General features: G+C 34.2%; 1 protein-coding gene across 10 annotated transcripts in view; it reads left to right on the top strand.

The window, feature by feature from the left end:
- Positions 1-18,075, top strand: part of LOC141387003 (uncharacterized) — a 321,944-nt gene that overhangs the window by 247,189 nt on the left and 56,680 nt on the right. For all 10 annotated transcript variants that reach the window (XM_073956005.1, XM_073956002.1, XM_073956006.1 and 7 more), the window contains exons 5-6: positions 558-664; positions 8,183-8,356. In XM_073956005.1, coding sequence (XP_073812106.1) covers positions 558-664; positions 8,183-8,356 — 281 coding nt within the window. The remainder of the gene's footprint in view (positions 1-557; positions 665-8,182; positions 8,357-18,075) is intronic.

The following is an 18,075-nucleotide window of genomic DNA, read 5'->3' as shown; positions in this document are numbered from 1 at the left end:
TAGCCGAGTCGTCATCAATTGAGGTGATTTGTTGGTTTAAAGAGTGATACTATTTTCGATATTTTTAAATTTCCCAGCGGTCTAGCTAAATGCTTGGAGTGTTTGACAGAAAGTTTCTTCGAAAAATCTAAGCTGACTATACTGCTTTGGGCTGCAAGAACAAACCTTCCGTTGTAGCAATTGAATATAGCAATGTGAAAGCAAAAATATTTTCCAAGTGACTTTAAGAATTTTATTTCAATTAAATACTCCCCTATTTGTTATGCTTTACATGCTTCCGACATAAAACGAAAATATAATATCCTCTGCTACTAAATAAGTTATAGTTCACATTCACATTTCTTACTGCAGAGGCGGCTCAGATTACCACTACAGGTATACATACTTACAATAAAATTTGCCCATAAAAACCTTTAGCAATTACCTTTACATACTAAAAATCTTAGCATACCTTTAGGCTGATAAGAAATAAAATTTTATGGCACACTTTTTGACTTTCGATACTAATTCTTTTTATTGTTTCTTCTTTTCTTTTTTCTTTTCTCCTTCATTTTCAGACTTACTTTACATTTGATTCCCGTGCCGAACAACAAACTGAGGTTTACCCCCGCTATGGTCCACATCCTGAGCTGTATCCAAATCGTCGGGGGGAAGTTGTACAGGGGTAAGTCGAAAAGAAAAAAACCATTTTGCAAATTGTATTTTGAAATAAAATTGGAAATTGTAACTGGCAATTGTCTCTGTCGGTTGTTAGGTGTCGGTTGGTTGTGCTTTGTTAAATGGGTAATATTGCCAATAATTTAATTTTATTTTGTTCTTGCATTTTCATTGTTTTTATTATTATGCGTAAAACATTGCCAAATGTGATGGCTGCCATTCAATTTGCCTGGCTGAAGTGCGTGAAAAAATATATAACCATAATCATATTTACGCCTTAATAAAAAGCTAATACAAACATTCTACGACTTATGCCAAAGACAGTTGGCCACAACAATACCAAACACAATTGCGTAATGTTTTCCCTCGTCCTCCAGTAAAATGTAATGATAACGACATCAGCTTTGAATTTCACTCCCACTGCATGAAAAAAACCAACTTGCCCTTAAGCCAGTCACGCAGGCAGGCAGTAGGGAAAATGTTTGGTGGTCGTGTTGTAACAATAACAGTACCAATACCAATACACAGTCAATATCAATATTGTACAACAACAACAGTACAAGCAAGTCAAGTTAGTCTCATCGAACTCATGGAAGTGTTGCGTTTTGCTATACAAGAAATTCAATTACCGTAAAACTCGATAAACATTGGCTTTTCATGACAATAAACAAAACGAGCACTTTTTGGCGTGCGCCTGGGCTGTCTAGAGGTTCCTCACTTCGTTACTTTTCGAAAAAAGTTCAATTTCTTTAAATTAGGTAAATAATTTAGGCGACAAGTTATTTACTGAAGCTAAATTTAAATTCAATTATTTGCAGTTTAGTAGAACAACGAAATCATTTTAAGTAGCCTGAAACAGCACACCCACCTTGGTCAATAGAAGTGTAATGTAGACGTTGTTGAAAGGACCACCACTTTGGTGTTTTTAAATTTATTTAATTTTCCTTTCAATAGATTTTTTCATACATTTTTTTAATTTTATGTTTATTGTTTTAAGTTTTTCTTTTGATTTGTGAAAAATCAATTTAAATTTCATTTTACTGCCGCCGCCCATCCAATCAATAGTTTTGATAACTGCCTAGGATGTTTTCATTTTGTCTAGTCATTGAATTCAATTTCTAAAAACAATTTATTGAAATGGAAATTTTATAGCTCAAAATAAACTTAAATTATTACAATAGCCATTGTAATTTGTATAAATCTGAAGCATATTGTTAGGCTCATGTACGTTTTATTTAAATATTGTCAGCATTAAGGCGTAGATATGTGTGTATATACCAATACATGTGTATGAGTAGAAAATTGTGTATTATTTTTTTTTTTGGTTGCCAACAACACTCTGTAGATTATTCATTTAAAATTGTTTTCGTTTTAAATATTTAATATTAAGTGGTTTTTATTTTGTTAAGTGTGTGTGTGTTTTTTTTTTTTTTTTTTTTTTTTTTTTTTTGTGGCATTTGTCCAGTAACACTGTGCAACATTTTAAAGGTTATCTGGTGCAACCAATTTGAGCTGAGGATTTTTTGAAAGTACCGACCCAAGCGACAAAAAACCCTAGATGGGTTTTGTTGTGTCAGATCCAGCTTGGGTATTATGGTCCTATCTAAACATGGTTAAATATTGATTTTTAAAGTAATTCTAGGCTATATCTCTGAAACCTATGTGAATCTTAATCTGACCTCTGAAGCAAATTTGTAGATAAAGCAGAAATAAAATATTTGGAGAAATAATGAACTCGAAAAACTACATTTATTGCCTCAAATTTTATAAAATATCGACAATTTCCATAATTTGTATATATTTGGCACCATATCTCCAAACCCGTTCATTTCTTCTTAATGTTTTCTTTTGGAAAATATTCGCTGAAATGTAATACACAACATGCCATTGTTGTAGAATGTCTCTATCACGTTGTTTTTAGTACACTTTTCAACGACTATTTAATAAATATGTCAATAATGTGGTGAAATCCGAAATGAACTTTGTGTGAACTTTGTTTGAAATACGTGTTGTAAAAGATACAATTCAAATACAGCTGAATTATTGAGAACTTTATTTGGAATATTTTTGCAAAATGCCATTTGGTTCAACTCCCAATAGTTTAGCTGATACTGACCATAATTACAGCAATTATTTAAAATTTTCTATATTTTATCGATTTTAATGCCCTAGATGGAGTTTTTCTTATGTAGTCTGTTCAAGAGATAAGTTTTACTAGTTTAGGGCTAAGACAGCAAAGCCAAATACCTAATCGTTTCCCAGATAAAGGCTCGATAAATTCAAAAAAACTGTAGTTTTAGCCCGGTTTAGATGAGGCCATAAATTCCGAACTGGATCTGACAGGACAAAACCCTACTAGGATTTTTGTAGTCTCAATATGTACTTTCAAAAAATGCATACTAGAATTTGTTTGCATTTTCAGTGTTGCATAGTGTAATAAATAATAAATATAAATATAATAAAACACACTGATTACCTACTTAGGTGACAGTAAAAGAATGTTTATTCTTTTAGACAAGCACATAATAGAAATTCTTTGACATACATAAAGTTTTAGTCTTTCTCTTGGGACTGGACCAGTCTGCCGAAAGTCCTTTGACCCGTATTATTCATATTTTTTATTAACTTTGTTGTTGTTGTACCAGCCTCTAACGTATGTCTTTGGAGGAGAGAAAATAAAAGAAAGTGGGAAAAGAATTCAAAAATTAGACAGTGACATTGACATATTTACTATTTAATTATTATTATTCGATTTCAAGGGTTAATTCAGTCAAACTTGTCAGAACAGGAGTAGCTGCCACCATTATAGTTTTTAGGACCATGCCAAAATCATGGATGTTAGGACTCGTATGTCACATATATATTCACTGGACAATAGCCGTACACTATCCCCGCATTTTCACATACAATATCATGAATCTATGATTTATCATGATGACGTTATTTTAGTTTATAGTACTAAAATACGTAATTTTTCAAAGTCCAATCTGGGTTATCAATATTTTCCCTATATATATTCACCATAGATATTTCAAAAACAGTTTGGGTCGAGCACACATAATCTTCTGAATAAATTTATTATGAAAAACATCAATAAAATATATTTTGTGACCGCAGATAACTAAAATGTGAATAAAAACTGTAGAATATGGTCCTAAATCATATATAAAAAGCGAAAGCTTCTGGAGATGCTAAATATTATAGCTACAAATTTCTTTTGTTCAAAGACTTATAATGAAATTTGTTTTGGAACATTTCTTCTTTTGATACAATCCCCAAAAAGTGAAGTATTTTAGGAGATTTTGACTCAGTATGGAATAAATTTTAATTAAGAGTCTAAAAGTTAAACAAATTATTTCTACCTATAATATCTAATTTTGTAACGTAATTTTCTGAACAAAGTATTTTAGTTAGATATCTAATTTGTTCTGGGACTTACAGTGAAATTTTGTGTAGAACATTTTTTCTTTTAACACCTTTTGTCTAAAACTAAATTTCATGTTACTTTCATGCATCAACTCGAAAAAAGAACAATACAAATTTATTCAAAAATATTTGGGTGTTTTGTTGGCAAATTCGATGTACATATTTTCTTGATAGATATTTCATTTATTCGGCGACTTATCTTTAAATTTGATGAAGATTATTTTTGTCTTTGGCGTCTTCTATCTAGAATGAAGCTTTGTGGGACAAAACTTAATAAACTCAGATAAAGTACAACATTAACCCTAAAACGTGACTTTACTTTTGCCGTTTAGGTACGATTTAGAGTTTTGGTGTGTTCGGGGACAACAAATTTTGTAGAATATTTTGATCTGATACGATCACATGTTAAAGGAGTTTTTAAACGTTTTTGAAAAAAGGGACCAAAAAGGCCTGTTTAGTGACTCGCGTGAGTGTTAATTTTTTCATAAAAATGATACCCCGCATTGTTGTCAGTAGTATTAACAAAGACACTTTATACCTAAAATGCAAGGATTCCAAGAAATCTGATGTCGAATATTTCATAACCTGTAGAAATGGGCGGAAATTGCCACGTCTATTTAGGTTACTTTCCGACGTAAACTTTCAAAACGCCGATACACGTGTCTTCTTTTTTCGCTCCTCTTTCATAATCTGTGCGGGGTTTCTTGTAATTTTAAAAAAGTTCAATTTTGTTGTACAGTGTTATGTTGTATGGTATCATCACATGTTGAGTTTAATGGGAGAAGTGTCAACCCGTGGCTATTCTGAGCGCTGAGTTTTCTAAAGACTATAGATTTCTTCATTGCGTCTCACTACTTGCCGGAGATCAGGCTGGGACAGCGTATTCCATAATATACTGCTCTGAACGAGAATTTTGTATAGACTGTACATTTCTATATTGGTCCGAATAATAACCAGGGTCCAGACTGGGGCAGCGTTGTCTAGCACTGGACGTCCTGGCTTTATTGGTCGTCAAGTCTTTGAGGATCTTGTTTCTTCCTTTGGTATTTTTGCCACTAACTCGGTATGTCTGTTGAACTGATATGTGTTATCGGAAGATTTTCTTGGAATGTTATCATCGATGAAAATAAATCCATTTACGAGCGGTGTCAAGAAAATTGGACCAAGGCCTTGAAACCGAGGTCAAATCCTTATAATCCGAAATCAATGAATCAGATTAAGTTTATAGAGCGGATAGGGCTAAATTGAAGGATTAATAGTGCATAAGCAGGGCTTTAGAATTTAATCCGTTGTATTAGTTGTATATAAAAGAGGAAACTCAGGACATATATCCCAATGTAGATTTACAGGGGTTAAACCTACTTATGACTTTCAAAAAATCGAAAAAAATTATTGATTTGTTTTGAAGTACAGGTAGTATAGAGTATGGCGCAAACATTTCAATTCGATCGGAGCAAAATTGTGTGTAGAGGCGCAACTTAAAACACATTTTTCTCGAAATGGTATTTTTGAAGTCGGTGCCATCGATAGCTCGAAAACGAATAGACCGATCTTTATATAATTTATTGAGCTTATTAAATACATACAGATTTTTTTTTAATTTTCTTGCCCCATTTTTTAATTAAAAACTTTTTTCATTAAAATCGAAATGTTGTCTCTGACACGGTGCTCTTGAATCAAATTTAAATGAAAGGTGCCTACACTTGGGAAGTTTTTGCGGTTTCTGAAACTACAATGTTCATAGATGAGAAAAATCAAAAAACAAAAAAAAAAAAATCGCCGGAGCGCATTTTAAATAAATCGCGATTCAAGTTGACATTTTTAGGGGTTGTTTAGGTTTTTGCTATTTTGATCGGAAACCGCAAGTCCTATCAAAATGGGAATAAAGAAAATGTTGTAGCTATTAAAATTCTCTACAAGATTGGCCTTATTGATATTTTCGTAGGTTTTACAACTTTTGAAAAATAGAAGTTGAAATTGGGACAATTCAAATTCAATTCACTTCTGTATCGTCTCCGTATAAAACAATCTCATGACTGCAATTTCCCAATTTAAACTTATATTTCTAAAAAATGGTACAACCTAAGAAACATTACATAAGCAAACCTTGTATAGAATTTTCACAGCTATAAGATTTTCTCAGGTCCCATGCCGATAAGACTTGCCGTATTCAAGCAAAATCGCGAAACCCTAATAAAAAAAACCTAAAAATGTAAACTGAGCTTCTTTATCTCAAAAATGGTACAGCCTGAGAAGAAATCATAAACGTCAATCCTGTAGACAATTTTCAATGCTGCAACATTTTCTTTAGCTCCATTTCGATTGCACTTGCGGTTTCCAAGCAAAGTCGTGAAAACTTAAAAAACACCTAAAAATGTGAATTTTCACCGCGATTTATTTAAAAATCCCTACAGCGATTTTTTTCTTTTTCTTTTTTTGCTGTTTCAGAATTCACAAAAACTTCCCCTGTGTGAGCGGTTTTCATTAAAAGTTAGTTAAGGCGCAACCTTCATGACATTGTTTTATAAGGGGGCGATACAGTCAGTGCATTGTCCCAATTTGAACGTCAATATCTCAAAAATGGTAAAACCTACGAAAATACCGTAAAAGTCAATCTTGTAGAGAATTTTCATAGCTACAACATTTTCTTCAGCCTCATTTTGATAGGACTTGCGGTTTCTAAGCAACATCGTGAAAACCTAAAGAACCCTAAAAATGTCAACTTGAATCGCGATTTATTTAAAAAGCGCTCCGGCGATTTTTTTTTTTTTTTTTTTGTTTTTGATTTTTCTCATCTATGAACATTGTAGTTTCAGAATCCGCAAAAACTTCCCAGGTGTAAGCACCTTCCATTTAAATTTGATTCAAGAGCACCGTGTTGAACATACCATATAAGAAAAACTCCATTTAGGGCATCAAAATCGATAAAATACAGAAAATTTTACATAACCAAGTAACCCATCGCAAAAATCTTCCAAATAAAGTTCTCAGCAATTCTTCAGAACATTCTGAAATTCTAAAAATGCTTACTTCATAATGTTTCAGCGGTATTTTGCATCTTATCTTTTGCAACACATATTTCAAACACAGTTCACATCGTCGTTGCAAAATATGCTGAAAACAACGTGATAGAGGCATTTTACAACAATAACATGTTCTGATGAATTGTGTAGTACATTCCAGCGAATATTTGTCCAAAAGAGAATATTAAGAAAAAATTAACGGTTTTAGAGATATGGTGCGAAATGTATACAAATTAAGGAAATTTTCGATATTTTATAAAATTTGAGGCAATAAATGTAGTTTTTAATGTTCATTATTTCTACAGATATTTTATTCTTTCCCTTATCTACAAATTTGCTTCAGAGGTGAGATGAAGATTCACATAGGTTTCAGAGAATTTCTTTTAAAAAGTCAATATTTAACCATGTTTAGATGGGGTTATAAAATACACGCTGGATCTGACACAACAAAACTCAACTTGGCTTTTTGTCGTTTTCAAAAAATCCTCAGGTCAAATTGTTTGTACAAGATTACCTTAAATATGTTACGCAGTGTAATTTATGCCCTGTTTCACTAAGACCATTCGAATACAAATTCGTTAAAACTATCACCAAACACCTGTTTTTTGAAAAATATTTAATTCATTTTTGTTTTCAATCAAACAAACATTTTCTATAACAACGCGAGTGGAATCGTCTTAGAGAAACATGCCATTACAACAACAATGCGTACATACCTATTGGCATTTGTGTTCAGCAATGTATCAACCAAAACTAATCTATATAAACTTTATTGTTCGCACAAAATTTAAAAGGCTCTATTTCCACGATTAAAATTATCTGCAGCAATTTCTAATTTTCCAATATAGGTTTCCATAACTTTAATTAGAATTAAACTGACTTTTCATCTCAATTTGCTTTAAGCATCTTTAAAAGCATCCCTCTTATTTATTGGACTATATATAAAACACTAAATGAATGTTCTCCGACTACGTCAACTTTGTTATATTTTCCGTTTCCGTTTTATTTCTTCTATAACATTCCCGTATATTTAAAGCAACCTGGAATTTAAATACATTATTTGTTCCTTCTTTCAGATCATATTGTGAACGTGAATATCGTGATTGCCGCCTACAAACCTGTTACGTTCAATCACCTGCCTATCCTGGCCTATATCCCAGAGCCTTAAATTGCCGCTACAAATTGCACACACGTCAGCCTTACATCAAATTGTATTTGCAAAATGAACAGTTTGCGGTCGATGGTCAAAGGTAAGTTGAAAATGTGGCAAATGGGAAAACTTTTCAAAATAACAACTTTTTAAGTACCCGCGAACAACTCTTAAACTCTGCTGGAAGATAAAAAGAAAACAAGCAAAAAAACACATTGGCACATGGGTCACAAATATGCAGGATGCAAAGGACAAGCAAGAAATTAGCGTTTATTTAGTTGTTAGTAATTTGTCATTTTGGCACGTTTCCGTTTTTTGTTTTTGTTTCTTTTTCCACAACTTGTTCAAGGAAATAAAACAAAAAATCATGGATGGTTATTCCAAGAACTGTTATGTCATTTCTTCAACACTAGAAAACTGCTGTTGCTGGCAGCTGGATCTACTCATCCAGTTGACTTGGCTTCGCCTTTGCCTAAAATGTGGTGGAATTCTTCTGGCTCGGTGACAATGGCAATTTGACAAACCTAACAAATTTGTGAAAGCAGTTTGGCCATTTGTTTTGGCAGATCATTCCATAAACTATTCTCTTTCACACACACACTCACATACATTGAGAAAATCACTTTAGAGAAACATTCTTAAAGTGTTTGCTGTGTATGTATGTACATGTGATTTTCTCAATAAAATGTAAATCGTTATATTTATTTTCCCCTCCAACTAAAGTGCAAACTTTTGTTGTATCTTTTTTTTCCTTTTTTAATGGAATTTTTTTGGTAAGCAGAGAGCAAAATATCTAAGAAACACTAAAAATAAAAACTTTTGCCATCATTTGCAAATGAAGACAAAAGTTTATCTTCACCGCCCTCTTGATGCCTGCTGCTACTGTTCGTGAATTTGTTTTATCCTTCAAATTTTAAACTGTTCGATTCTGCTTTTTTTTGTTTTGTCGCTGAACAAAGTTTCTTCGTCTGAGGCAACAACCAACAAATATAAGTATTTATGCGTTATCAATGAACAAAAATATGAAATCATGTTTCCCCCCAAGACTTGGTGCGCGCGTGGTGTTCAAAAAAGTTTCTCCAATATTTTTTATGATTTCATTTCGCATCTCGCATCTCATTATGGAATTTGAACTTTTCTATTGGAAACGTGAATGGCTACAAACAATTTCAAAAACATCTACAGTGTGTGTGTGTGTGTGTGTGTGTGTAAGATAAAGTTCATGTGATTCCCTCATCAACACACACATACATACATATGGAATTGAAATGTATGTATGCATTTATGTGTGCTTAAGGGAAATCAAAAGTCAGACTATTTTCCTATAAGTTTTATCTTTTCAACTATCATTTTGTCTTTTTTCTTCTTTTGCTTGGATTTGTGTATGCGAATGTGTTGTTGGTGTTGCCTGAATTTATGGGGTGTTTGTGCATTAAAAACTTTTAAATAACTGTTTATTGAAATTGATGCGTTATGAAAGTTAAGTATAGAGGTATGTGGCGTCTCGTGTCTGCGCTTATATGCTGGAGATGGGTATTTGTGTGGGATAAAATGCGTATTTTGCTGATTTCTTTCGATCGAACAACTTCAGCAAGCTTATTTACAGCGGCAAGTTCAATGTGTATAATCAATATTCGAATTATGTTTCACAATTCATAATAAACCAACTACTTTAGGATGTTAACAAGTTGTTTTAGTTCTCAAGTTCGCCAATTAATGAGCTGAATTAATAAGCCAAATGAGAATATTTTGCATGTTGCATTTGATTTTTCCTCAGGTAGTATATGTTGATACTCTCTACCATAAGATGAAGGGTATATCAACTTTGTCATTCCGTTTGTAATGCATTGAAATAATCATTTGCGAACCTATGAAGCACATATATTCTTGATAAGGGTAAAATGTTGTGCCGATCTATGCATTTCTGATTGTCCGTCTATTGTTAACACTCTGGCATGGAGACAGGAAGCTTAAATTTTAGGAACATGAGTATTTTATTTACAGGCAGGTCAAGTTCGATGATGGTCTACATCGGTCCACGTTTTGGTACGGCCCCCATATAACAATATCGCCCGATTTCAGGTATTTTGACGTTTTTAGTCACATTTGCAGACCGATCTATAATATGACATTTAGGGTTCCTAGTGATCAAAATACCTATATTCCGAGAATAGTGGACATGGGTCCATGTTTTGGTATAGACCCCCATTTTACGGTACCTCGTGATTTTCGGTATTTTGAGGATTTTAGCAACAATTTTTTATCCGAACTAGCATTAATTTGACATCTGAGGTTCCCAGTGGGTTCCCACGAAACTCCTCCAACAAAAATCGTCAACATAGGTCCATGATTTAATGTAGCCTCCATATAACCGTACCTCCAGATTTTCGATATTTTGAGGATTTTAGCTACATTGTTTGACGGAACTACCCGTAATTTGACATTTGAGATTCCCACTGGTCACAAAATGTTCTCTCTAAAAAAGTTCATTTTAGTTCCACTTGTTGGTATAGGCCCCATCTAAGCGTACCTCTCGATTTTCGGTGTTTTGAGAATTTTAGCTGAATTTCTTGACCGAACTTGCTGGAATTTGACATTTGAAGCTCCCATTGGTCACAACACTTCTCTACCAAAGGTTGTAAATATAGGTCCATGTTTTGATATAGGCCCCATATCACAGTACCTCGGGATTTCCGGTATTTTAGGGTGTTGACAACATTTTTGGACGGAACTTTTCGTATTTTGGCATTTGAGATTCCCTGCAGTCACAAAACATGTCCACCAAAAGTTTTCAACATAGGTCCACACCTTGATATAACCCTCAAATAAAGGTACCACCTGATTGAACACATTTTTGTATTAGATTAAATAGTTTAGGTATTTGGGGTATCCGTGGTCGAAAAAAATGTTGCAGATAAATGGACAGTAAAGGAAACTAATAATTCCCTTTTAGTTAAGAAAAAGTTATGGTGGAGGGTATAAAGGGCACGGTCGAACATAACGACTTTTTAATTAATTTCTCGTTAGAGACGAGCTTACTGGCCAAGATGCTTTTTGAAAAAGGAAAGCCGACGATACGAACCAACACAACCACCACTGTGTGACATGACATGTTTCTCCTTTGGTTTAGGAAGGCTCCTCAGACACATCGATTGTGGGGCGGCTTCGCTATCATCTAACTTTTTTCCTATTTCAAATTCAATTTGCTTTTTACAAAGTCGAATTTTTTGTTCAAATCTTTGTATGACTTTCATCACAAACGCTTAGCGTAGCCTTTGAAAGTTATGAGTTTGGTTCTGAACACTAACACGCCGTGACAACACTTTTTTCCATGTGTTTTTATTTATTTATTTATTTATTTATTTATTTATTTATTTATTTATTTATTTATTTATTTATTTATTTATTTATTTATTTATTTATTTATTTATTTATTTATTTATTTATTTATTTATTTATTTATTTATTTATTTATTTATTTATTTATTTATTTATTTATTTATTTAATTATTTATTTATTTATTTATTTATTTATTTATTTATTTATTTATTTATTTATTTATTTATTTATTTATTTATTTATTTATTTATTTATTTATTTATTTATTTATTTATTTATTTATTTATTTATTTATTTATTTATTTATTTATTTATTTATTTATTTATTTATTTATTTATTTATTTATTTATTTATTTATTTATTTATTTATTTATTTATTTATTTATTTATTTATTTATTTATTTATTTATTTATTTATTTATTTATTTATTTATTTATTTATTTATTTATTTATTTATTTATTTATTTATCTATTTTTTTTTTTTTTTTTGATTTATTTTAGTTCAAAATATTTCATGGTGGAGGGTGTAAAAAGTTCGGCCCGGAAAAAACTTGATGATGTTTTAACTGTTTCCTTTGATTTGTTCTGAAGAGTTTTCTTAAATATAAAACATCCGTTTTCACCCCGAAATGTTAACGATAACCTTTTCATAGAAACCGCAACAACAAAATACGCAAAGCATTAACTGTGAAATTCAATTTCCATTCCCTGCGCCAGCAAAACACATTTCGTTAAAAACATTTTTACCAAATTCAATTCCCAGTAATTTGATTCAAATAAAAACCTAACGACTAACGTCAACATTCCCATTATGCTGCTCATTTTAACTTTAACTGGGATTGACAGCAACATAAAGAAGAGGAGGAAACAAGAAAAAACAGCAACAACAACAAGCTTTTAATGACACTTTCTAATCAATTAAATGCTCGAAGTGAACACAATGAATGGCAGAAAATCTAATCACCGATCTTTTGCATGGCAAAACATTGATTGAAAACTGCTGCTACAAAGTCGACACGCTTACGATTTCTGATAGAAACCAATATAAACTGCACGAATTGTTGTTGCTGTTGTTGTTGTATTTATTGCTGGGTCCAAAACCACTGGCTGGCGGCAGTAGCATGGAGTATCTGTCAATTTAAATCTGTTTCAATTCCGCCTGCTATTCCTGTCTTCAGTTGATTTTCTTTCACTTGGTTCAATGAATATGAATAAGGAAATTGGGGAGGATGACGGAAGGTGGCGAAGAACTTGCAAGATGTAGACACAGCAATGTTCATACATTAATTTCCGTTCCTCGCACATAAAAATGAAGCAGAAGAAGAGGAAGAAATGAAACAAATTCCTAATAAAACAGGCGAAAAAATTCAAACGCACAGACATTGCCATCGTCCAGACATGAGGTCTTCAACTTAAATAAGCATACATTTGCAATGCAGCCATTCATCCATCCATCTCCTTGGTTGACTACCGAATGATTCACTGAGCAAATGTGACTCTTCAAGAAATATCTAAGTGACCCAGTGGTCCTTGCTCAAGGACACTGTAAGCCAAAGCTAACTGAATGACCAGCTAACAAATGTCCTGCTCAGGTCGTTTGTATGCCATACAAATGTTGCTCGTGTACACATTTGTTAAACTGGATGGGAATTTAGTTGGCCAGATAGCTTTCTTATAGTCATTACCAGTAAGAATTCCAAAGTTACTGTTGCTCTGTCGTCCTGTGTTTTTTTTTTTTTTTTCATTTTACAGGATTCCTTTCGTTATCATTACGTGTTCATTGAGCATTAATGCCAAGGAAATAAGCAGGGAATAGCGATGAACAAAGCAAGTAAAGCAGGCAAAAAAGAAGTACAAAAATCTGTAAAACAAATTCAAATTAAAGGCTTTGCGGAAAATTCAAAAGAGATGAGGAAACCCTAAAAAGAAAATAAAAGGAAACGTATCCCCCCGAGAAGCTCATTGTTAAATACTTTAGTTTATCTAAAGTTGTTCGTGATATTAAAGAAATAAATATTTGTGGGGCAAAATAATGCAAAACAAAAAGAAAGAAAAAAAATAGATATTGTGAGGGGAATGCTTAGTGGAGTTCTTGTTCTTTCTTTAAGGTAATATCAAAAAATTTACATTTTTAGTTATTTAAGTTGCTTCCATTTTATGGTTCATTGGAAAAAATGTCCTTAAACTATATTATTGATCCGTTCCAGAACCTGCAAGAATCTACTATTTTTGAAATTTCTGCCAAATTTATAAAGACAAAAATTTTACAAATTTCAAAATAGTAGACTCTTGCAAGTTCTGGAACAAAGTATACATCTATTAGCCAAATTGTTGGTTTTCAAAAGTAACTTAATGCCCTCTTAAACCGAACTCGCTGATATTTGCTGTTGTTTGTACTTACATACTTACTTAGTTGGCCCATTACATAACATTTGTTCGATAGACCGAACTAAGAAAAGATCTCCAATCCTCTCTGTTTTTCGCTTCGCTTTTTGGAATACCGCGCCTTTTCATTTCTTCATCTACTTGCATGCTCCATCGAAGCTTAGGCCTCCCGATTCTTCGTGCACCGCCATGTGGCATGTATTCATACGCATTTTTAGCGGGTTCATCACGACGAGATGTGGCTTTGTTTTTAAATTGCTTACTTAAACCATAGTAGCATCTGTTGGCCAATACAATTTTTCTTCTTATTTCATAACTGATGTTGTTTGTTGTGTTTATGGCAGTGCCGAGGTAGACGAAGTCTTTAACTACCTCAAAGTTATAGGTACCAACTTCCACCGTTGGTCCGAGCTCTATGGACGCTTTACGCGTTGACACCATCAATTTGGTCTTTTCGCCGTTTACCGCCAGACCCACTTTCGCAGATTCTCCTTCGACCTTCCTAAAGGTTTCAGTTACTTCCTTTAGTGATCGTCCTATGATGTCTATGTCATCAGCATAAGCAAGTAATATGTGACTATAGGTGTAGATCGTGCCATTTCTTTTGACATTTTGCATGTCGTATTACCTTTTCCAGCAAAATGTTGAATAGGTCACACGAAAGGCTATCTCCTTGTCTGAAACCTCTTTTGGTACTGAACTGAGAGGTTATTTCCAATTTTAACTGATGACCTAGTGTCAGTTAAAGCCATCTTACAAAGCCGGATGAGCTTTGCGGGGATACCAAATTCAGACATTGCATGGAATACCTTTGATCGGAGGGGACTGTCGAACGCTGCTTTATAATCGACAAAAAGGTGATATGTGTCGATCTGCATCTCTTGGGTCTTCTCAAGGATTTGCCGCAGGGTAAATAGCTGGTCAATGGTGGACTTGCCAGGTCTAAAGCCACATTGGTATGGTCCAATTATTTCGTTGACCATTGGCTTTAGTCGTTCGCACAATATCCCTGACACGATCTTGTAGGCAATAGGGAGTAGATTTATGCCCCTATAGTTAGAGCATACAGTCTTATCTCCCTTCTTGTGGACGGGGCACAGGATGCTCAGGTTCCAATCGTCGGGTACCCGTTCTTCCTGCCAGATGGTGCTAACTAGCTGATGCATACACCTTATCAGCGCGTCGCCTGCGGTTTTAAACAGCTCGGCTGGTAAGCCATCGGCTTCTGCTGCTTTATTATTCTTCAGCCGGTTGATTGCTGTTTTTACCTCATCTTGTACATCTCGATTTTTTCACACTCCCGCTTTTCCATGTCTCTCTTTTTCTTGCGGAAAAGTCGTTTTTCTTCTCTCCTTTTCTCCCGATATCTCTCTCGTGCGCTACGCGTTGCTACTGATTGTAAAGTAGCTCTATATGCTGCATTTTTCTCTTCGGTAGCAGTACGACCCTCCTGGTCATACCATGAATTCCTTTGTGGAGGTCTCTGGAATCCAAGTATGGATTTTGCGGCTGTTTGCATGGAGTGGGCAATATTTTGCCATTGTGTTGTTATGTTATCGGGAAAGGAGTGCTTTCATTAAGCAATTGGGCTGAGTTGGTTGAGTTGGAATATGCTGTGGCTATCTGTTGTGTTTGCAGCCTATCGACGTCCAACTTCCACGTTGTGTCTGTTCGCACTTTGTTTGCTACGTTTAATCTGGTACGTACCTTTGCTGCAACAAGGTAGTGGTCCGAGTCTATGTTTTCGCCTCGGAACGACCGTACATCCAACACGCTCGATGAATGTCTTCCATCTATCACAACATGATCAATTTGATTACTTGTTCTTTGATCTGGAGACAGTCAGGTGCCCTTATGAATATCGAGATTATTGCAGCTGCAAAGTCTATCAGCCTCATCAGATGTTTCACTGTGGCAACTGAATTTCCCGACTGTTGGGCCAAAGATATTTTCCTTTCCAATTTTGGCGTTAAAATCGCCTAGAATGATTTTAATGTCAATTTGAAAAACATGTTTTTCTATCGACCACATATTTTTTCTATCGAAGTTTTGAGATTCCTCCACTGAATTTATGTCCATTCTCAGACTATTGCACATAATTTCTTATGTTCGCTAATAGCTGAGGAGTTCAGCATTTGTCTATGTGAAGGGCTCAGCTGTTCGCAGGCATAGAAAATTATGGGCAATATTATAAGAATGACCATCAATGTTCTAAATGTGTCCCTTAACCAAAGAGTCAAGCTCGATTACTCAGAGTCATACATCCACATGGGAAAAGCCGGAAGAAAGGACACTCCGACTTCCAAATCGGCACCAGAACTGTTACAGTAGACATTGGATTCCACAATACAGCCTTAAATTGGACCCACGTCAAAAGGGCAACTATGAACTTAAATCTCTGTATACATTAGTGCGAAAATTTTTTTATTTATTTTTTCTTTCTCTAAAGGCCGCATTTATGGCACAATCAATAAAAAAATTAACAGTTCATTGATGTGGCTAAAAACGAATCCTAAAAAAATTGTGAAAATCGGATCGGATTTGGATCAGATAGGATATGATTCTTTCTTAGCCACAAAAATTTATTGTAAAATTTGTTTAATAGATTGGATCATAAATGCGGCCTTTACAGACTTTTCGTAAAAATTCACTTTTGGCTCCTTACAAATTACTATGGAAACAAAAATCGCACGGGTGGCATGGGTTAACGTTAACCGATCGCCATAAAATTGCATTTATAAGGTTTTTGGATCAAATAGAATAAACTAAGAGGGTAGGCCTTTGAAAATTGAATTTTTTGGGTCTCCCCAATGAACACACAATGCTGCAGGATTGTGAAGAACTGGTTTAATGAATTCGATCATGGTCGACGCTCAAATACGAAAGTTTTCCAAAAACGGTCGTTGTGCCAGAGAACATTGATGTCGTGCATTTCCTCCACCAGCATACATTCCATATTGGTAAATAACTAGCCAAAAAAAAAGGTTTGTTCTCATTGGATCGCGTGTCGATTGGTGCAAGAAATTTCGAAAAATACGAAAAAAAAATAAATAAAAATTCTCAGGTTACGATACAGTCGTATGGGTCTTCGAAGACGAGCTAAATCCAACGAATGTTGTTCGTGGTAGAACCACTTCAATGGACCGCCAATGATCGCCTGTTTCTGACGACTGCTCCGCTTGAGCAACTTAAAACGACCAATTCCGAATGGTACACCACAATTTGTTTGTGGTGTAATATTCAAAAAAAACGAACAAACATCGGCTCAGATCGGCGCCTTTTTGACCGTCCAAAACGTTGAATTAATGGGTTATCTGTTGTTCTTGTTATAGTAAATCTACATAGAAGCACAGGTTTTTATGCTGGGTAGGCGGTCGCTGGCCAAAACTCCATGGTTTCAGATCAATCTAGTACAAAAGAACCCGTTGCCTTGGGATTGTGGGTCATGCGTGGGCTGTACGACTTATCTTTATTACCTCACATTAAGAAAAAGTGCATGGTAAACAATTTTTGTCGCCAGAAGATGATGTTGAAGCCATGTTTTGGAGCTGTCTCAATCGGACAGGAAAAAATGCTTCGACAATTGGTTTGAACATGTGTAAAAGTGTATAAATCATGTTGGAGAATACAATAAAACTATTTTTGATGATAAATATTCACATTGTCAATATTAGGCCAGAAATATATATAGTAATCCTCGTAGTTGGATTATTTTCTCATTAAATAATACGCATTCCTATATTTACATTATAGAAATTGAGTGTACCTTTCCAAACAAACCAAATCTTCCACACCGAACTGTGTAGGACACACAAGCAAGTGCCTGCCATATTTGTTTTAATTTTCCTTCAGAAACCAAAGTGAATTTCTACAATGTGGATCCGTGGTGTTATTCTATCGCAGAGGGTTGAAACGAAAACAAAGATAGAAGACACCTGCTCGCTGCTGTGTTCGCCAATTACATTGTAGACCAAAAAATAACATCAGGTCTCATCACATTTTGCAGGAAAGTTAAGAGAATAAAACCTTTTAAAAATAATGAAAATGACAGCAATACACCCGGTTAGTAGCAGCAATAACAATAGTAGCAAC

This window comes from Musca autumnalis, unplaced genomic scaffold, assembly GCF_047663935.1.
Source record: "Musca autumnalis isolate F117 unplaced genomic scaffold, ASM4766393v1 scaffold_5, whole genome shotgun sequence".
NCBI classification, from domain to species: Eukaryota; Metazoa; Arthropoda; class Insecta; order Diptera; family Muscidae; genus Musca; species Musca autumnalis.
This window is presented reverse-complemented; position numbering and strand designations above follow the sequence as displayed.